We start from the raw sequence: 22,066 nt of genomic DNA on the forward strand, positions 1-22,066 counted from the left end.
AAATAAACCACAACCGTAACAAGAGTATTTGCTTTTGCAATATTGGTAGAACGTGTGTTGACTAAACAATCCCACTGGGAAAGGACGTTTAAACGGGTATGAATAATCTTTACCCACTAGTGCACAACAAATCGGCACATAGATTTATTAAACAGGGAGACATATCTGTAGATGCTGAATTCATAAGTAATGCTAACTAAAACAAACAGTGATATAGCTAATAATATCTTACTATTTATTTTTATATACTATTATTTTCACATAGCTGCGTTATGGTTTATCTGTATTTCAGTAAATCTCGGCCTTCTATGTGGGGAATTTTCGTAAAGCATGTGAAGGCAGCATTTCATCCGGCGACTGTAGTGTCTCTCTTCGCCATTGATAGCGCTGTTTCACCCACTGAACGTCTACATTTCTACGGGAATAAACCATAGGGGAGAGACGCCGGGTGGAGGTGGAGTCTGTAGGTGGGGAGGGAGAAGAAAGGGGAGAGGAGGAAAACGGGGAAAGGCAGATACAAGAGAAACGGGGGGAGGACGGTGGATGATATACGCTTCAAAAGTTGCATTACAACAAACTGAAGAGTTGTGGCGAAGAGTAATAAAGCAAGATGATAACGCCGTACTTCCTAGAGAATTTCTGGGTAGGTGGTGCTTTTTTATTCACGGTGTTTACACCGGTGCTATTATCATGCTATGTTCCCTCCTTATCATGTTCATGCCAATCAGGAATCAAGTGTTATTCGTTTTGCAGAGGAAGTCGTCTAGCTCACAAGCTTAGTTCCCTCTGAAGTCGCAGTGTCCTGGTCAGCAACCCCGCGGCCACCGCTAATTTCCTTCGGCAAATATTTTGCTACCCCGGGGTTTGGGCCTCTGTGAACCAATCTAACTTGAAACGTCGAAGCGTCCACCCCTGTTTTCTGTCAATTGGCTCGGTCAGGATCGCTTGGAACGTATATGGTCAGTTCCCTGAATGCTATTGGACGCCTCGGCTGTCAGTCATAGCCGTTGGTCGTACGCGTCATTTTCTTCCGTGACAAAGTTTCAGTGAGATACCAGATGTTAGTAAGTTAGAATAGATTTTAAAGCCTCAATACCAACCTAAATAGCGATACTTTATTTCGTACAGCGGGTGCCGCAGAGCACTGGCTGTGTTAAGCTGAGCTCAGCGCTTTCTGCGTACTGCCTAAAGGTCATTTTTCTCCCGATAATAATTTGACGTGGCTGTGTCAAAGCAGGTGGGAAAGTAGAAGTCTACCGTTACTACTTGTTGCACTACACTGAAGTCACAAAGATAGTGCCATTAGAAGTGAAACTCGAACAGTATTGGCCTTATTAGGGCTACTCCTCCATGTCAAGACGGTGTATGTATTGCACTATAACACTACGGCAAGTATTGGTTATGCGTCATAGCTAAAATGTTACAAATTCTTACAGCGACATAGTTTTGAATAAAACCCATGGGTAAATTTGTACCTAACTGTTGTAACTTCCCCCTTTCTTTTTCTGTTCTTTTAAAAAAAAAATCTGTTACTCATTTATATATAATACAACAGGACTCTCAGCTTGAAACAACCAATCAGAATCTGTTCTTGTCTTCTTTAAGGTGGACAAACACATCCTTAAGTTTTAGCCTTAGTTGAACTCTGGAGGTGATCCAGGGCTTATAAAGGGGCTGTAATGAATATTTGTGGAAAACTACATTAAGCTAAGTGCTTGAAGTAATTACCAATAACACTGCTGTTACCCACTAACGCCTTTTTTGTTCCTAAATGAGAGTTCATCAATATCTAAAAGGCAAAAAGAGGAGCAATCAGAGACACTCCTGACTCTTCAATCTGCCCTTTGTGCCCTGCTGTGAGCCACAAGAGAATCCAGTGATGGTCGCGATCAGCTGTGTGTTTAACATGCAGGACACACATGAGCGCACATACTTGGCACTGGGAGGAGATGCATCCATTTCCCTTTTGACTTGACTACAAATCATCATCATCTTTATCAGACGTATTGAGTTTTTCAGTTTGTTTGTTATATTGCTAAGCAGAGAGGCTTTCCCCATTCACATCCCATGCTCTTTCACTTTTTTTCGATGTTTTCATTGGGGGTTTTTTTTCTCCCTTTTTTGTCATCTATACAAAATGGATCTCCTCAGCTGAATATACAAGTTCTTTAGGAATTCAGGCAGTGCTGTTTATCTGTCATAGTTGCAGCACTGGACTGGTCACCAGCTGTAACATTTCTACTCCTTGGATTTATTTGCAGGCTTTGTTTCATTTCCTTTTTCTCTCTCTGTACGAAATCTAAGCAAGAGTTTGGTTTCTCGATGGAAGTTCTGGCGCAAAAGTGCAAGATGTGGCCTATGTGCTGAAATGCCTGAGTCATTGGATTGTTGTAGCAAAACTATGATGACCTTATGTTTAACATGGAGTCTCAACAGAGCACTAGCACTGACTAGGCAGTATAGAGACAGCTAATATGTTGTCTTATATATTGTCCCACACTTCACACGCAGTGTCCCACTGACACGGCAAAGAGTGACGCTATTAAAGAGGTGGACAGGAGTGGCACACATCCTTTTGGCTACCTAATTTTCTTCAGCTGTCTCTGAAATCAAACCAGCATGGCTCTGCCTTCAGAGGAAGGGCTTGTTGAGGTTTTGTAACTGGATTGAATGGTGGTTCAACCCAACAGCCTTGAGAATCAGTAGCAATTTTCTAAGATTACCAGAGAGTGAAAACATTACACTAATTATGGTTTTTTTGTGAAACAAACATCCTGCCTCTTGCTGTTTGTTGTTCATTCTTCCCTTTATATTTAAACGAGTCGGTTTTAGTTGCATTAGACCAACCCGTTTTGGCGTTATCATCCCTAACAAGTTAAGTAATGGTCAAGTTTTCGTTTGTATCTACCACAAACAAAGCCCAGCCTCTGTGTGCATACCGCATACTAAAGCTGTGTGTGTTGTCTGTGATGAGCTGTGATAGCTCAGTGCACCGCTCCCAGACCTCTCTGGTCACATGACTGAGGCCAGACACTCTGATGTCAAGGCGCCGAGTGCGCAGCTCATGGCTGTGTGCTCTATAGGCTGTACCGGGCCACCGTTTACAGTCTGCGTTGGAGAGACACTGTGTTGTTTGGCTCTGTCTAAATTCCTCAGGGACAGCGTGCAATTCTTTCCACTGCTCTCACCTGAGCACACACCGGAACAGGAGAAGAAGTCATGTCAGCTGAGACACTTCTAATCCTGTGTATTGTTTCCCCCTTCCTAAAGCACAACATCAGTGCTGTAATAACAAGCATGGGAAACCTATGAAGTTTTTTCATAGGTTTCCCCTAGAGCTTAGGTAAACTGCTACACTGTACCACTTTCCTGCTTGCATACCATAGATTTACACACTTGGCACCTATGTGCTATAATTCTTTTGCCCATACTCCCATTTTCACACATTCAGCACATTAGAAATTTTTAAATTGTAATTTTTTACTCAAGCACATTTATTATATGTCCTACATATATGTTGTTTAACTGAAAAAGCATTGCACACAAACATCAGTGTTTACTGAGGCAGACAAACTTACAAATAAAAATAGTCTGAAATGATGTAAGCATTCATTTGCTCCCAGGCTTAGTTTTTTTTTTAGCGTTCTTTTGCAGTTTGGAAGGTATAGTATAACAATATGCAGCATGATAAACAACAATAGGCAACAACCACTTGATTCCCTACATAAACGATATTGAACCTTGCATTGTAGTCTGACTGCAGGAGAATGAATTCCTGTCCATCTCTGTGCAGCAGATGTTGCATGATAAACCATAGCACTGTGGTTTGGTTTATCTTTCCTTTTTAAGGTGGTAGTTAAGATTAAAGATGTCAGTTTCTTTTTGTGTTCAGTGCTCAGTATTGAATTGCTGTAAATATAAAGCATGGTTTTCAAAGATATGTTCTTACTGACTTAACAAATAGATTGTTTTTCTGGTGAGAAAGCCATGTACTCTGTCTAGTACATAAACTGTTATAATATGCAAAGAGTTTCTTTCACTCTATGTAATGACAGTTTTTTTTTCTTTATTGACCATTCGTCTTTACTTTCATAATTTACATCACTTTAAATTGCAAAAGTCTTGTGCCACCTCTTATTTCTTTATATTTTGCTAGAACGGTGGAAATATGTGCAGTGATTTTTTTGAAATATCTGCAAACATAAATGCGATTATAGTTTATAAAGCAAAAAAAATAAATAGTTTGTGCAGTTCTAAGACAATATTTGGTATGAACACCTTTATTTTTAAACACAGTGTGCACTCATGCTTTCTGGTACTTTCTTTAAGTGATCTTCAGGAATTGTTTTCTGGACTTCTTGAAGCTCTTCTTTGAATGTTGGGTGCTTTTTATTTTGTTCTCTGTTAAGATCCTACACTGCTTCAACAATGTTATGGTCCGGGCTTTGGGGAGGCCAGTCCATGACTGATTGTGTTCCATTGTGTATTTTTCTATCCAGGTATACTTTTACTCCATTGATATTGTGTTTGGGATCATTCCCATGTTGAAAAATGAAGCTGTCGCCAATCAGACACTTTCCAGGTAGTATTGCTTGGTGGGACAAAAGCTGATGGTGCTTTTCTGTATTCACAATACCACTCCAACACTGGGACACTGGGAAAACTGGACAAACTCTTAAGAACAGGACTTTGACATATTGTTCATCTGCCTGCCACTTCTTCTGCTGTTCTTAGCTAAAGCCTCTTTGGGAATTAGCTTATTGATACAAAATGCTTTTTTCTGTCTGTCAAACTGTGTGAGTTTTGGCATTTTTCATAGATTCAATTAAATAAATAGAATATCTGTTTTTGGGACAGGCTGCTAGAGCCAAAGTGCCTAAAGATTAAATTAAAATGGGTTATTTGCTAAGTTGTTACATGTGTATATACAACATTAGTTCATCCCTTTGAGTTTGGTGCCTTTTTATCATTGAACAATTCATAGGTCAGTGTAAAGTGACTTACCAAGCAAACAGAAAATTTCTCTGAAAGGTGTCAGTTACAAAACCTGAAGTGAAAATGAATGAAAACGGACACTGTCTAAAGAAAAACGTTCAAACTGTTGAGCAACAGTTTGAACCACTGAAGACCAAAAAATGACAAAGTCTGGTTGACTGGAATCAGAATATAAAGATATAAGTGGTGGCTAAAACAAAAACTGAATTTTATAAGCAATTAATGATAAATATGAAAATCAATTTGGCTGTTTGCTCTATGAGAAGTCAAAAATATTTAAAGCAGCCCACTTCTGAGTGAGATAAAATTTTATATGATTTCACAGACAGTAACCCCAAATAAAGATAAACTGGTGTTTCAAAATAAAAGCTTAAAATGTTGTGCAGGAAAGGTGTCACAGAACCATTAGTCACCAATGTTTGTATAATTATTCTCTTCTTGGGCAGTTGTTCCATCAGCCATCTGGCTCATTTCCACTGACTTTAGATTTAATTCCAGCTTTAATAGTTCTCTTTTCTTTCCCCTCATGGGTGAAACTAGTATTACCTATTTTTTTTGGCCTAAAGCAGGGGTGCTCACACTTTTTCCGCATGTGAGCTACTTATAAAATGACCAAGTCAAAATGATCTACCCACTACAAAAATCCAAAACATATACTTATTTATAAATATATTGAGGATTCTTTATATCTACAATGTATATACATGCATAACCGCAATATCCAATATTTCACAACACAATTAACTATGTAAATTTTTTGTCATTACCTGAGTTTACTCTGATGACTTGCACTGAATTGAATCAGCCAGGGATGCATAGTCCGGACAGTAGCTGCTGACGGCCAGGTTTAAGAGAAAAAACCGAGCGCTAAAAATTGGAGTTAACTCGCTGACTAGCTTGTCAGTTTTACTACACTTCGCGCCGCTGTTTGCGCATGCGCAGCGACCTAAGCGTCAGAAAAAAATCTGATGTCATCTGACTGGCTTCCCTGTATCAATCAAGTGACGGGATGGATGATAGGCTGGCATCTATTTTTTTAATGCCATGCGATCTACCAATACTACCTTTGCGATCGACTGGTCGATCGCGATCGACGTATTGAGCACCCCTGGCCTAAAGCATACAACTTTTTCTTTAGTTCTCCCTAGTCTGTGCAGTGTAGTGTATCACAATTTTCTCATTCTAGCACCTGTTTCTGTAATTATGGTACAACCAGCTGACACAGCTTGTTCTCTTCCCTTTTTTAATGAATTTGGTCAGTTCATAGGAAGCTGTCTCAGCTCGTCTGTACTGTTTGTCAAACAAACCACAGTTGACGTATGCTAAATTCTCAGTAGGTTATCGTCCAGTTGGGGTGGGCACATTTAATGTGTGGTTGGAATATTAAACAAACAGTGTTTTCATTGATTACATCACAGACATGAGTGTAAAAAAAAAACTGCGTCACTCTGGTATCGTTATATTATATATTTATCTAAAATGTACATATTATTTATATATCTATATGTATTTTTACATTTCTCTCTACTGCTTTAGAAATTGATTCCAGCCTTAGCAATTGTGAGGAAAAAAAAACGCCCTTAGCTGTTTCCCGTGTTTCTTTTTCTTTTGTATTCATTGATATCAGGTACCAGTCGAACACAGGAGCTGAACAGAATGGGCTCTCTTCCTGTTGCCTTTCTGCTCTGTTTTCACTTACTTTCGTCACTTCCCTGTTTTGTAGTACGATTGGCCAGTTGTTAAATCTCTCACTTAGTTTGTGTTTTAAAGTGTTGCGTAACATGTGGTCTCATAAACTGTGCTTCTTATAGCTTTGACATCTAATGCATGCAGTAGTTTGCATGTCATGATTGCTGTTAAGTGGGGTAACAGCTAAACTTTTTTTTTAAGCTGTTTTCTTGTTACAGTAGGAAGCACACTTCAGTGGTCTGCTCACTGGGGTAAATGTTGGCCAGTGAGCCGTGACCTGGAGAACAACGCTTTCCTTTTAGTGTGTATTTTATTTGTATATAGTTATTTTTGGAGCTTCTTGACATAAACTTCCTGAAAATATGTGGAAAAAGAAAACTAAAGCCATTAGTTAATGCTTTAGCCTTTAGGCTAAACTGCTGACAGTGGATTGCTTCAGGAACTAGGAAATATCTGCGATGGCCTCGGCTCGAGGGGAAACTAAGCTGGACTGCAGATTAATACAAGACTGATGGTGAACTCTGGTGAACTGGAGTCTTCCCATATTGTGACATGCATTTTAGTTAAACTTTTCCTATTTGTATGTGACATCAGACAGCATTTTCATCACCAACTGCGGGTTTATCAGCATTTATCGCTTTTACATTTCATTTCCCAAAATATCACAACAAATGTGCTAATAAAGTGTTCTTAGTCATGTTACCGTTATTGATTTTCCTTTGACATCTTTTGAGGCTTCTAGTAAGGCATGTGTCCTCCTGAGCTGAAGCAATCAAGAAGGCCAATGAGGAAGTAAAGCTGGAAAAAGAGGATATTTTTAAATCGAAAATAAATTTGATGACATTCTCTAGTCTGGATCTTTATCTTCTTTGTCTATGTGGCTAGGGGGGGGGTGAAATTATTCAACTTTGTCCTAAAGTGTGTGAATGTGTGTGTGAATGGGTGAATGACTGAATGTAGTGTGAAGCGCTTTGGGGTCCTTAGGGACTAGAAAAGCGCTATACAAATGCTGGCCATTTACCATTTAAAGATCTATCTTTACGCTGTTTTCACATTTGTATGCCCAAGTTTAGCTTAAATATGTTAAAGAAGGTTATTACCAGTGTTGGACAGCTATTGCTTTAGAGTAGGGGTCAAAAGACTCACTTTTAATAGAAATTTTTGACCAAAGAACTGCTTGTGACACCCTAAAACAAATTTAAGCATCATACAGAATGACATGTCCTATTAAGTATAAATTAGCATGGCAACATTGCTAATAGGAGTGAAAAACTAAAATCTTTTGGCACGTGGACCAAATGTGAAGTCGAGGAAAAATCTGTCCTCCGCATGTTTTAATCAAATAAAAAGTAGACTCATTTGATAATAAATAAAAGCGGCCTAATAGCTTTTAAATTGGGAAAGATAAAAGAAATAAAGACATTGGCTAGTTTGAATTTCATTTTGATTGAAGTCCAAGTCAGTAGGAGCAGGTCTTCATTTTTTTTCTTTAGCTGCATATAGCAGTAAGTACTCAGACCTGCAAACCACAATAACAACAACCAAAACAAATTAAAATGCTAGAAATAGTTTATTTTCATATCATATTCTTGTTTATGCATCTGTAGCCATAGATTTGCAACCCCTGCACAGGGTTAGAAATCGGGACCAGATCTATTTTCCAAAGACCAGTCATGCAAACACAAACCCATCATAATCTGTTTTATTCCGCCACATCTGATGGCATCAGATGGATTATTGATTGATTGATTGATTATGCTGCCTTTGCAGTGGTCTAAACAAGCCAACTTTTCTATCAGTTCAAGTGTTTAATATTTCATTTCTCGGTTTGCTCAAGCATATGTAAGACATTGGCCATGGCTGTCCCGTGCAGCTTTCTTTTGCTGTGAAGCTGCAAAAACACGTCATTGTCGTTTCCTATAAACTAGTTAACACAAGCCAATGTGAAATAAGTCATGTCAGACAACAGCAGTTTTATAAACATATAAAATCTACACTCCTAATGCAGATATCATGAGCTATATGAACTGTGTGCAGTAGCTCAGTTCAGTCCTCTTTGTCCCTGTTGCCACAAAGGGTTGTAAGGTTGTAATGCTCTCTACTGGAATCGCTCTCAGGCTGTCCAATTCACTTCAATCTCCCCCTCTTTAGTCGTTGGCTAATTGTATTAGCTTCAAAGAGCCACACATTTTCTTGTACAATCAAAGCTAGGTTTTGTAGTCAGTGTTGTGTTTCAAATGGTTTTGTAATGTGTAACAAGCCTTGGCTGATCTGGTGTTAACCTCTAACTGTCCCAGTTGCTCGTAAATTTCACACATTCCAGTTACCCTAAAGTGCCACTGCACTAAAATTTAGCAAACTATATTTACAAACAGAAATGTACAAGTATTGTCGACAACACTGTACATGTAGTGTACATTTAATGTCGTTGTTTGTTTTGAGATCAGCTACTGCACATAATATATGTAATTTGTAAGGATTTTAGGGTTATAAAAATAATTACCAAAAGATATATATATGTTGATAATACTGCTACCTGGGTAGTTGATATATCAGTTTTTATCCAGATTGATTAACGTGTCTTGGAGGGGATAGGAAACAGACATACATGCACTACAGCCATTATAGTACAAGTTCAATCTTTTTATTTTACCCCAGTCACTCACAGCTGCTCTGGCCAAAGGCATTATGTTTCCAGGTTGTTCATCCTATTCTCATGAATGTAATATCTCAGCATCACCTGGAGGGGCCTCATGTGCCACAATCATTCATTTTAACTCAGGGATGAACTGGCTCGACTTTGTTGGTCAAAGATCAAGTTCAGCTATAGAGTCTAGCTTGTCCCAGGCCCCATTTTTAAAATATCCTCTAGCAGCTGCGTGAACAAATCCATGTAAGATTTGCAGCCAGTAAGCTACAAAATGCAGCTTTCTCATGTGCTTCACACTGTATAAGGTGGTATTTTAATGCATGTTTTCCTGATCCTATTTCAGAAGGCATTTGTATTTGTACACTAAAGTGGAAACAGTACAAACAGTAATTTCAGAGACACTGAAGGTGTGACCAAAAGTTAGTGAAATTAATAACTAGGACAAGTCCCATGTTTAAACTTTATTCAACTTTAGTGTGAGCAATTGACGCAAGTCCCAGACAATTGACATTTGATAGGGTGGAGGTTGTCCAGACAGTCGGAGCCTGGAAGGTCAGCTAGTGACCAGCCATGAGCCGCAAAATAATATGCAATGAGCGCATCACTTCCTGTGTGGATGCCCTTTTAGACGAGTTATTTCAGACAACAAAAACTTAAGACTCATGAAGATAAAGAATTGTAGTGTGACCTCACTAAACATTTTTATGTCGTGAATTCTTATTTATTTGTTTACTTTTTATGCTTTTGGGAGAATTAGACACAGTAAGTTAGGTTCATCTTCTCTGTGACATCCTAATGTTTTACAGAACCTTTTTTCCGGGCATATTTTAATTCCATAAGTCTGCAATAGAAGTGGCAATGCGAACATAGTTTACATTTGATCAAAGACTGAACTTTTCTATTCCTGCAAAATGTTCTATAAGTATAACCGCCCGTACACATGCGGTGTGATGTGTGTTGACAGTTGTTATCTGTAATTTCAGTGGTTTAGGAATTATACAGAAAATAGAGGTAGGAATAAACAGACACCTGGCGATCCAATATTGTGAACATATGTTGTGATTTTTCCTCAACTGCAAATTATTCAAGATGTGTTGTGATGTGTGTTATGTCTTCAAAGTTAAACTCTGTCAGTATCTGTTTTATACAATAAGTTAAAGTTATCTCACTTTAGTTATTTTTTTGTTGCAAAATGAGATTGTCAATAAAACCTCCTGTTGGCATTAGATGAACCCTGATGAAGTCTTATATCATTTCAATGTCAATTAAATGAGTCAATTTGGTAATTAAATGCAATTGGTTTTTGATAATACAGCATTTAGCTGTGATAAATAGTTAAAAAAAGATATTTGTTGCTGTCTGCATAGACAGAAAATCTACTATTAAGGTTGCACTCAGCAACCTTCCTGTTCTGTAGGAATGTAACCAGAATACAACCAGCTGGCAGCCACTTGAGTCAAGTTGTGCTCATTGACAAAGACTTATTCAGACCAATGGCAACATGTTGGCAATCTTGACTACATTTATAAAGTAGATAACAATTATTTGCAGACATTTGGCAATCTCTTTGAGAGTGATTGCATCCAGTCTAAGTCAGACTGCGAAAGGTTGCCTCTTATTAAGCAACCTTTGCAATCATTTAGCAATCAGAAGTGGTAATGATTGTGCAACACCCTCAAGTTTTGGACAACCATCCTATTCTTACTCGTGTAACTGAGCCAGTTATGAGGTAGCTTTGTCAAGCTAAGTGTGTCCAGTGTTGGACGGTTCTTCGTTTGAGCTAATTTAATGTAAGTTTGCTGACTAATGTTGTCTCAGGATGGTGTTGTATGAGAGGGGCCCTCTTGTTCATAAGATTTAATTTTATTCAGTAAAATGTAGATATTTGGTGTGTTCCTGTATTGATACAAAATATCACAACGTTATGGGTTATCGATTGTTCCGCTACCCCTAGAAGACAATAATTCTGGTTAAAACAAAACTGCTGTTTTTCATCTAGATGAATTATTTAGAATGTCTTTGCATTTTTAAAGTGCAACTGGACACTGTTGCCCAGTGGCATGGTTACAGCAGCGCAGAAAGCTGTTCAGGTGTGTCTTTCATTGTAGGTTTTAGCCTTCGACCAGTCTTCTGTTGATTTGCTAATTTCTAAGTGTTGTTTCTCTTAAACATGGCCAAGATGAATATGGTCGACCAGAGTTTACTGCAGATGCAGATAGAAGCTATGCAAAAAATGAGAACGCTGCTGCTAGAAAAAGCCTTAACGGTAATGTGTAATCAATAACAGACTTTGCGTTGCTACACTTAATGGTTTTTGCAGTGACTGAGCATCAACTTCCACGTTTTTTTTTTTGTTTCTGTCTGCCAAACAGGGGGAAAAAAATAATGGCTTTGATGTGCTCTACCATAACATGAAGCATGGCCAAATTTCCACTAAGGAGCTGACAGACTTCATCAGAGAAAGGTAAGACACAGTGTTCTGGTACGCATCAAGGCCACAATATGGTTAATCTAACACATTGAACACATTACTAATTAACTGGTTGCACTCTGTCTAGCTCTTCAATACATGTCTTTCCTGTCCATGTGGTTTTTTGGTATTTAAAAGTCTTTCTAAGGCTATAACCTGCACGTCCAGTTCCTCATACTGTGCGTATAATAACACCCAGATTCTTTGCTGACACTTCCATGAATATCCACGTTGAATTTGCAAGTTTTTTACACACTGTAACCTTGAACCACACTGGGGTGTTAAAGGGCTTCGACTAATCATACAGAAATATCTATTAGGTCTTCATATGTCATAATCGATTGAGTGATTAAGTTCAGTGAGTTTTTTGGTTGGCGAAAGCAAATAAGAAAAATAAACCAGTGAAGGTGAAACCTCACAAAAAGCCATCTATATGACTATCATTTGAAAATGATTTAATTCTTGCCAACTGTTTCATTTGCCCATATTGCTGTAAACTTACACATCCTTTACCACCTCCACGATGACTCAGTTCTTTGTGGGAAGAGGTGTGAGTCTGTAACCTGCCACATGACGGATGAGCTGGCTCTGGAATTCAGCTGTGGATTCCACTGTCTGCTCCTCCTGTTGTTGAGGAATGCACTCAACTCGCTTTGAGTTGATCAGATTACTTTATTGAAGGATAAAAATAGAATTTGCGCCGTCGTGGTCAGATTCCCACTTCATGATTATTTTAATCAAAAAGTTTCACAGTAGAAACATTTCCAAATATCTCTAAAACAATCATGCTACCAGTCATATTCAACAACAATTAAGTAATTATTCACTTAGCCCAGTCATTTAACATGTTTATTTTTCCAATAATTCCACATCTTTTTATTATTCTTATTTCTTTGGTGGCAGGTTTACTGATAGGAAAACCACCACCTTCATATTTCTTGCCACAAGCTGTTCCAACAATTGTGACGCTCACCTGCACTTTTTAAAGCATCCAGTCACACTTTGATGTTTTTATTTATTTAACCTTTATTTATACAGCTAGTCCCATTGAGACTCAATGTCTCATTTACAACAAAGACCTGTAATAAACATAATAAATAATCTTTCAGATTTTTGACTTTGCTTAAATATTAACACTCCTCCTACTCTGCAGCTGTGCTATTCTTTAGTACACTAAAATTAATCAATGCATTATTCATGGAGGAGACAGAAGGTCAGTTAGTGTTTTACTTACTGTGTGGTTATGCTGCTTTGTGCCAGCTTCATAGTCAGCTTGGTCTTTTACATTTCACAGAGTGTTTCAAAATCTGCACTATGGCTTCCTCTGCTGGGGAAAGCAGCTATGTGCACTGTGTGTCTGTCAGTTAATGAAATCTTAAAGGGACACACACACACCACACACACACAACAGTGTCTGCTAATTAAACTTCACGTGGAGTAATGAGAGTGAGCCACACTTTGGCTTTCAAAAATACTACCAGTCCATTACTAGCAGCTGTTAGGTCCCAGTGCTTGAATATGGTGCCTATTTTCACGTTTGTTTGAGCTTAAAAAACTGAACGAGGGAAAGGAGAAAGAGGCGGCGTGGAGTCCGTTTCTCATTTTCAGCAGAAGAGGAAGTAAAGCGAGAAACAAAAAGCACCCTTGTTAACGTAAAAATGATCAATTATTAATCTTATAGTTATTCACCATGAGAGAATGGATATCAAATATGGAAAAGAAAGTGTCTTTAAATTTAAATTCACTTCCCTGTCATGTGTGTCACACAATAAGCGTCAAACACTGTAGACTTATTCACAAATGTATGACACATTGTTTTAACAATTTATGCTCTACAGTTTCATTTGAAGGACTTAAAAGCAACCAACAGTCACTTTTAAAAATCCATTGACGTTGACGTTGTATGTCGTTGAATAAGAAGTTAAAAGGTATTCTGAGGTCTAATCTGGTGGAGGAGCTGTCCAGTAATAGTAATGGTTGTCAAACTTGTATGCGTCCACAATGTGTAAGCACAGAATTTAAATATTCAGAAGTACAACACGAACTTCCTTAGGATTAATGTAAGGGCTGTAGTTATGCTTGGGAGCATTTATGACATGATAAAGTTTAAAAAACGAATTCCCAACCCAGGCTATCGAAAGATGCAGAAGAAGAAGTGCAGGCATCTCCACCGTGCTGCAGACAGTGTCACAATATCCTGTGCGTGATTATGTGTGTGCGCGTGTGCCTAGGCTGGGTGTGTGCATTTGCCTATGTGCACATTTGACCTGCTTCCCCCTGGCTGACCTCGTTCGGGAGACACAAATGCAAAATTCACGCTTTCACTACAACACCGCTGCAGTTTTTTCTCCCCACTACTGTCACTTTGTTACAGAATACAGGAATAAAAAGGGAAATTGAGAGAAGCATGCAGTTCAAACACTAGCTTTCATACTCTGTCATCTTCCGCATGAGGTTTATGACCAAATCCCAGGCCAAACCACATTTATTTGCCCACACACACGGTGCATGTGGTCAAACATTTATGCTGCGAGTTCTAAGTGGGTGTTTCTGGCCTGGATGTGCAGATTCTTAGCGACGTGTCCCGTTTGAGCTGCAGCCTAGTTGCAAGTGAATTGGAAAAACTTTATCATACTCTAACACTATCCTCTAGTTTTGAGAAGAATAATTGTTATTTTGACATTGTTGACATAACAGTATAAACTCATGGTTATTTGAACAGTTTATTTAAAGTCATGCTTATATATTGTGGTGTTGTGTTTAATTTCTTGTTCTTGCTCTCTTCTAGGAGTACTATTGAGGAGGCCTATGCCAGGTCAATGACCAAACTTGCCAAGTCAGCTGGCAACTTTTCTCAGCTTGGGTTAGTACTAGAGATGGCACATACCACTTTTTTATGTCCGATACCGATATCATAAATCTGGATATCTGCCGATACCGAAATGAATCCGATATAGTGTGTTTTTTAATCAATAAAACTGTTTTTTTTAAATATCTTGCTGCTTTTTGTATAAGTTCATACTCAAGTTAAAAAAACAAACAACAACAAACACTAAAGCTATTCTGTTATACCTGTATGCAAAAAATACACTGCACCCAAAATATTTCATAGTTCAGCAACACTGATCAATCTAATAAACTTAAACCTACTCCATCCTCCCTATTCTGGTATTTTAAAGAGTAAGCAACCTAACCAACAGGGTTCTAAAACTCCCAGCAAAAAAAAAAAAAAAAAAAAAAAATAGGGAACCACCCACCCTCCACCTCGTGATGCTTAATCGACGTAATCAACTTTAATTTGATGCAGTGTGAAAAAAAATGCGCAGAAATAAATTATTTTTCAAGAATAATTAAATAGATTCAACATCTTTCTTCAACAGAATTGCAGACTGCACAGATGGTACCTTCCCAAAGGAAAAAGTAGCATAGCTTACTAGGGTATATTAGACTTAATAGTTACTATATACAGGGAGTGCAGAATTATTAGGCAAATGAGTATTTTGTCCACATCATCCTCTTCATGCATGTTGTCTTACTCCAAGCTGTATAGGCTCGAAAGCCTACTACCAATTAAGCATATTAGGTGATGTGCATCTCTGTAATGAGAAGGGGTGTGGTCTAATGACATCAACACCCTATATCAGGTGTGCATAATTATTAGGCAACGTCCTTTCCTTTGGCAAAATGGGTCAAAAGAAGGACTTGACAGGCTCAGAAAAGTCAAAAATAGTGAGATATCTTGCAGAGGGATGCAGCAGTCTCAAAATTGCAAAGCTTCTGAAGCGTGATCATCGAACAATCAAGCGTTTTATTAAAAATAGTCAACAGGGTCGCAAGAAGCGTGTGGAAAAACCAAGGCGCCAAATAACTGCCCATGAACTGAGGAAAGTCAAGCGTGCAGCTGCCAAGATGCCACTTGCCACCAGTTTGGCCATATTTCAGAGCTGCAACATCACTGGAGTGCCCAAAAGCACAAGGTGTGCAATACTCAGAGACATGGCCAAGGTAAGAAAGGCTGAAAGACGACCACCACTGAACAAGACACACAAGCTGAAACGTCAAGACTGGGCCAAGAAATATCTCAAGACTGATTTTTCTAAGGTTTTATGGACTGGTGAAATGAGAGTGAGTCTTGATGGGCCAGATGGATGGGCCCGTGGCTGGATTGGTAAAGGGCAGAGAGCTCCAGTCCGACTCAGCAAGGTGGAGGTGGAGTACTGGTTTGGGCTGGTATCATCAAAGATGAGCTTGTGGGGCCTTTTCGGGTTGAGGATGGAGTCAAGCTCAACTCCCAGTCCTACTGCCAGTTTCTGGAAGACACCTTCTTCAAGCAGTGGTACAGGAAGAAGTCTGCATCCTTCAAGAAAAACATGATTTTCATGCAGGACAATGCTCCATCACACGCGTCCAAGTACTCCACAGCGTGGCTGGCAAGAAAGGGTATAAAAGAAGAAAAACTAATGACATGGCCACCTTGTTCACCTGATCTGAACCCCATTGAGAACCTGTGGTCCATCATCAAATGTGAGATTTACAAGGAGGGAAAACAGTACACCTCTCTGAACAGTGTCTGGGAGGCTGTGGTTGCTGCTGCACGCAATGTTGATGGTGAACAGATCAAAACACTGACAGAATCCATGGATGGCAGGCTTTTGAGTGTCCTTGCAAAGAAAGGTGGCTATATTGGTCGCTGATTTGTTTTTGTTTTGTTTTTGAATGTCAGAAATGTATATTTGTGAAAGTGGAGATGTTATATTGGTTTCACTGGTAAAAATAAATAATTGAAATGGGTATATATTTGTTTTTTGTTAAGTTGCCTAATAATTATGCACAGTAATAGTCACCTGCACACACAGATATCCCCCTAAAATAGCTCAAACTAAAAACAAACTAAAAACTACTTCCAAAAACATTCAGCTTTGATATTAATGAGTTTTTTGGGTTCATTGAGAACATGGTTGTTGTTCAATAATAAAATTATTCCTCAAAAATACAACTTGCCTAATAATTCTGCACTCCCTGTACAGTAATGGACTTCTATACATTTTACATCAGATTAAAACTTTGGGTGTAAGATTCAGATAATTATTTATTAAAAGCTAGACATTTTAAATGAGAATAAGAAAGAAACGTATGTCTTTGTGCCCCCTTTTCCCTGTTAATGCCCTATCGGCCCCCCTGGCTAAACTTTGCTAGATCCGCCCCTGCACAGTTACCAGCCGTCAGCTGCATAGAAAAGGATCCTGGTGTAGAAAGTTATATTAAATAAATTCTAACAACACCTTATCAAGCTTAAACGTGCTGCTGTTGTTCAGCCGCTGGTTTCCTCTTTCTGGCGCGAAGTTGGCGATAAACAAAAGAGAGACGGACTCGCGACAGAAAAGCCGATCAGCTGATCATTGATCAGTTTCATGATTGAAGTAGAAACAGGAGAGGGAGGGAGAGAGAAGAGTCAGTTGCTCCATATATCAGTTGTTAAGCTTAACGCAGGAATGCTTTGCAAACATTCAAAATGAACTTACACATTTGCTTTACTTCTCCCTGGGATCACTTCCTCTGATCACACAGCCGCTCTATCACGTGAGCACACTGCTCCGACTACGGTTATGAGCCGAGTTATGTCACGTCGCAAGTTTTTTGAGGTGCTTTTTTGATATTTAATGGATCGGATTACATTTTTTATTTCCCTCCGATATCCGATCCAGTAATTTAGGTCAGTATCGGACCGATTCCGATACGTAATATCGGATTGGTCCATCTCTAGTTAGTACCAGAGTTATTATCATTGTTTTGTGTTTTCTAGTTAGATTTCGTTTTTAATTTTTGTTTATTAATGAGTTTAGTTTCAGTTCGTTTGCAAAGTAGCTTTGTTAGTTTCAGTTTAGTTTTTATTGTTTAAAAATGTTTTGTTTTTATTCATTTCAGTGTTAGTTTTATTCTGTTTTAATTATTATTGTATTTATGGCAAATGCCAGAGCCAGGATTTAGGAAATTCAGCAAAAAAATCAATCAGCTTTTTAAAAGCAGCTGACTCACATTCTTCTAGACAAAGCCTCAATAAATATGTCCATCAAAGCCTCATCAGGTAGTTTGTAAAAATAAATGTTACCAAATGATCCATTCTCAAAACTATATGTAGGATATTTTCTAGATTATTTTATTTTATTTAGTTTTACAATTTCTTTTCAATTAGTTTACTTTTTAATTTTTTTGGTTAAATATAATAAGCGCGATGCATATGACTTTCTAAAGAAGATGCTTGAATGAATTCATATGAATTTAATTATGTAAATATTCTTTTCTTTATCACAGGACATTTGCTCCGATGTGGGACGTGTTTAAAGGTTCAACAGAGAAGCTGGCCAGTTGTCACATGGAACTTGTGAGGAAACTACAGGAACTTATAAAAGAGGTTCAGAAATATGTGGAAGAGCAGTCCAAAGCACACAAAAAGGTAAGGACATTTGGTGTTGGAGAAACTGTGAACACAAAATACTGATACAGTGCAATATGATGAAGTCTGTCTTCTGATTTTCTATTTGCGTGCTTTTAAAGTTGAACATTAAAAATGACAAGTACAAAAAAAGTGTTTTTCTTCCTCAGATCACTTGTAGAAAACCTTTATAGTTGTTTCCAGTATTGCTTCAGATCCATTGTTGTCAGAATTCCTTATAATAATAACAACTTTTCACTTTCTGATTAATCTACACACCTCTGTACAGACAGCAAACAGAGACTGGAACCTGATGTGATATTAACTAATTCATTAACTAAAGATAGCTGAAAGTGACACACATTAAGCAGTTACAGTGAACTGTTAGCTAAAGTTTCTTAGCATCAACCCAATGATTACTTTTATGTGGCATTTTTTCTGTGTTTTTGTGTCACATTCAGCCAACTCTTGCATCAAAATATTCTCAAACTTTCCAAGTTGTTCTAAGCGTATTTTCCTATTACTCTGACACCGCATGAATGCCCAGTAAGAGAACATTTTGAACCATGCATTTTTGATACTTACATTCCTGTAAATACTAATTGAGGTTTGATTGCACCAATGCTGTTTTTCTTTCAGTTAGATTACAGTGGTTTTCTGCTCCACTTTTGACACAAACTCGTCTTCACTGAACAAAATGAACTATTTAAATTTAAACCCATTCTAACCTTCCACCATTACAAATTGTTTCACACTCTAGTGATTGTCCTCAGAGTCAAAGAAGCTGAAAGTAAGCCATGTACAAGAGAGGGGATATAGTTTTGGCGGATTCCATCTTGACAAAACCACAGTGATGTGCTCGTGGTGTCGTTCTGCGAGGCATTTCTTTACACCTCACTCTGCCACCTCGTTTTGTTGAGACGCAGGATGAACTCATATTTGATGCATGAAGCCACGGAGCACAATGTAAAATAGGAGCTCGGCATTAGGGGAGTTGTGTTTGTGCTTAGAGCATGACAAAAAGGCGGTCACAGTTTCTCTTGATCACTTCCCCACAACTCCCTGCTCCTCTCAGCTGTTTATGTTTCTTGGCTCTCTTGCTAAAACAATATAAGACTGTATTTAGATAAATGTGTTCATAACATAATATGATAAAATACTTAACATTTTTTCTTTTTTATCCATTGATGTGCGCATTACAACATAATGGTGTCATAATGAGTACATGAGAGGGTTTAGGGATGATGCTAATTAGTAAAACAGATGATCAAGCAAGGTTTTTTATGTGGTTTTAGTGTTCATAAGCATTTACCCTCCATTAAAGACCTCTTTTTATATCCATGAGAATGACGAAAGGCTTTAAGAATGGATCAGATGCTTTGAGTTTATTAATTGCTAGTTGCTATACTGTGCCAAAGGCACATGCAGCCAGTTTGCACAGACACATTCAGACACATTCAAACTCGCATCTTAAACAAGGCGTGTTGTTATTAGGCTTACCCTATACGACATGTGTGTTTTCAGACAAAAGAAGAGGTGGCGTCTACCCTTGAGGCCGTCCAGAACATCCAGAGCATCTTCCAGGCTCTGCAGAAGTCCAAGGAGAACTATAATGCCAAAATTGTGGAGCAGGAACGCCTCCGCAAGGAGGGGGCCACCCAGAGAGATGTAGACAAGGTGGGAGGCCACACTCGCACGTACACACTCCCACATAATCATGGTCTGGTAATAAGGCATGATGAAGTGCTTTAATAGAGGAGTCTATACTGAAAGTTCAACCCCAAAGGCTTCAGATGTTAAGTGGAGATCGGTTTTCTTGCCATTTTGTCAGAGGAGCCTGAAAGACTGACAGTCATTGTCTCCAATATACAAACACTTGATAGTCATTTATCTGTTTGTTTATGCTCTGCAGGCTGGAGTGAAAGCCAAAAAAGCCACAGAGACCTACAAATCATACGTGGAGAAATATGCCACAGCTAAGTCTGAGTTTGAACAGAAGATGACAGAAACTGCACAGGTATTTATTAGCTGGTTCTCCCTCCTTCTTTGTGCATGTGCTTTAATCAAATGCATGCTCACAAACTCTGTTTGTTGTCTATCTCTGTGGTATGCAGCACTTTTGTTGGTAAATCTGTTAGTTCTGTGTGTGTGCGCACATGTGTGTGTCTGTTCCACGCTTTGAGCCCTGTATCATCTCCAGATTGTGTTTTTTCCCCCTTAACGGAATCATTGTGTAATTGAATCCATCTGAAGCGCTGATTAGATAAACTCCAAATTAAAATCAGATCAACAGAATTTGGTCTCAGTGTCCTCCTGAACCGCAGCAGCGCTGCCACCAGAGCTGGTTCCAGTTAGCCCAGTGGTTTTGTTTTCCCCTATAGAAGGCAGCATTGCCGCTTCCCCCGAATTACAGTCTACGGCTCATCTCCAGCGCAACACATGTAGACGTGTATTATAAATACTGAACACATGTGCTCTCTGACATCACCGTGTCGCCGACATGTGTGTTCCCTTTGACTGTCTGTGTGTGAGCCTGTGCGAGCTGTCATCATGGCAGAAGACAAAAGCGCAGTTTTATTTTGCATGCAAGTCTCTGAAGTGTAGATGCAGAGGCCGGATGCTCTTTATCCGGTGTTTTCGTGGTCAGAAAGGCTCAATCCCCCCGGTCCCCCTGCGATTTTCCAGTTTATGATTATTTATACTCATTCTCCTCGGTTTACCCTCAAAGCCCCGAGTCACACACAAATGGAAGTAAGTACCAGCATTTAAGTTTGTGGTCCACACCATACTTGAAATGAATCCTCATCACTATATGTCACGTCCAGAATTGAGTCTTGGTGGGAGGAGCTATATGTGCTCCTGAGCCAGAGACCACCCAGACATACACACACACACACCAAAAGAAAGTCACAGGAACCAAATACAGAAGCAAAGTCTCACATTTGGCCTTTGACTTGTACGTTTTTTTATAAAGATTTTTTGGCATGCAATTAATTTGTTTTCAAGTTTGAAGCTTTTTTATTCCTTTTTCCTTTTTTTTTTGCTGCATAGAGACAGATTGCACAAACAGGTTCCTGTAAGAGACAAAAATATATATATATATATTTTGGTTCAACAGCTGGTTAGAAAGAACTAAATGTCCACAGATTTTTGTTAAATGACGTAGCACAAACCTATTTCCTTTAATGTATGCTGACCACATATTTGTATATACATAGTTACCCCCCCAAATACTAATTCTTAACCAGGTGAAGCCTTCTTAAAGTGACATCGCTGTGCCATTAATATTATAACCCTGTCTTACAGAAATTCCAAGACATCGAAGAAAACCACATTCTCCACATGAAGGAGATCATTCAGTCGTACTCGTTGTATGTGGATGAAACACACATTCAGATAGGAGAGGTGAGTATGTACACACACACGCACAGACATTCCTGTGGGTGGAGTAGGTGTCTCGCTGACCTGAGGCTGTGCTCACTGGGTTCACTGTGCGTCATATCAATTAGTGTCGTCTTTGATCTCGCTAATAATTTAACCGAGGAGCAGGAAATGGTCCATTCATCCTTTTATGCCAAGCAATTAGAAACTGATCAAAACTCCCTCTCAGATCAAAACTCCCTCTCAGTCTATCGAAAGCACCTCCACAAGGGCAGAGACTTTGCCAAATACTGTGTATGGTAGTAAAAAGTGCTGCACGGGCCTCTTTTTCCTCTCTGGAGCAGTGTGTTTGGGTTTGGCATCAAGCACAATTGTGAAGGCTTTCAAACATCATTCAGAACTACATCAATCAGTATTCAGCGTGAACCAGAGATTGCTTTTCATTTAG

At 38.8% G+C, this 22,066-nt stretch overlaps 1 protein-coding gene across 6 annotated transcripts in view; it reads left to right on the forward strand.

The window, feature by feature from the left end:
* The first annotated feature begins 415 nt into the window (after positions 1-415).
* The window catches only part of fcho2 (FCH and mu domain containing endocytic adaptor 2), a 51,168-nt gene continuing 29,517 nt past the window's right edge, over positions 416-22,066 (forward strand). For 2 of the 6 annotated variants that reach the window (XM_080876309.1, XM_080876307.1), the window contains exons 1-7: positions 440-643; positions 11,707-11,798; positions 14,593-14,667; positions 18,117-18,258; positions 19,762-19,914; positions 20,150-20,254; positions 21,544-21,642. In XM_080876309.1, coding sequence (XP_080732435.1) covers positions 611-643; positions 11,707-11,798; positions 14,593-14,667; positions 18,117-18,258; positions 19,762-19,914; positions 20,150-20,254; positions 21,544-21,642 — 699 coding nt within the window. In that variant the 5' untranslated portion in view covers positions 440-610. Of the gene's footprint in view, positions 644-11,706; positions 11,799-14,592; positions 14,668-18,116; positions 18,259-19,761; positions 19,915-20,149; positions 20,255-21,543; positions 21,643-22,066 lie in introns of all 6 variants that reach the window. The other 4 variants (XM_080876311.1, XM_080876306.1, XM_080876308.1 and 1 more) reach the window with 4 other exon arrangements.

This window comes from Rhamphochromis sp. 'chilingali', assembly GCF_963969265.1.
Source record: "Rhamphochromis sp. 'chilingali' genome assembly, chromosome: 2".
Classification (NCBI taxonomy): Eukaryota; Metazoa; Chordata; class Actinopteri; order Cichliformes; family Cichlidae; genus Rhamphochromis; species Rhamphochromis sp. 'chilingali'.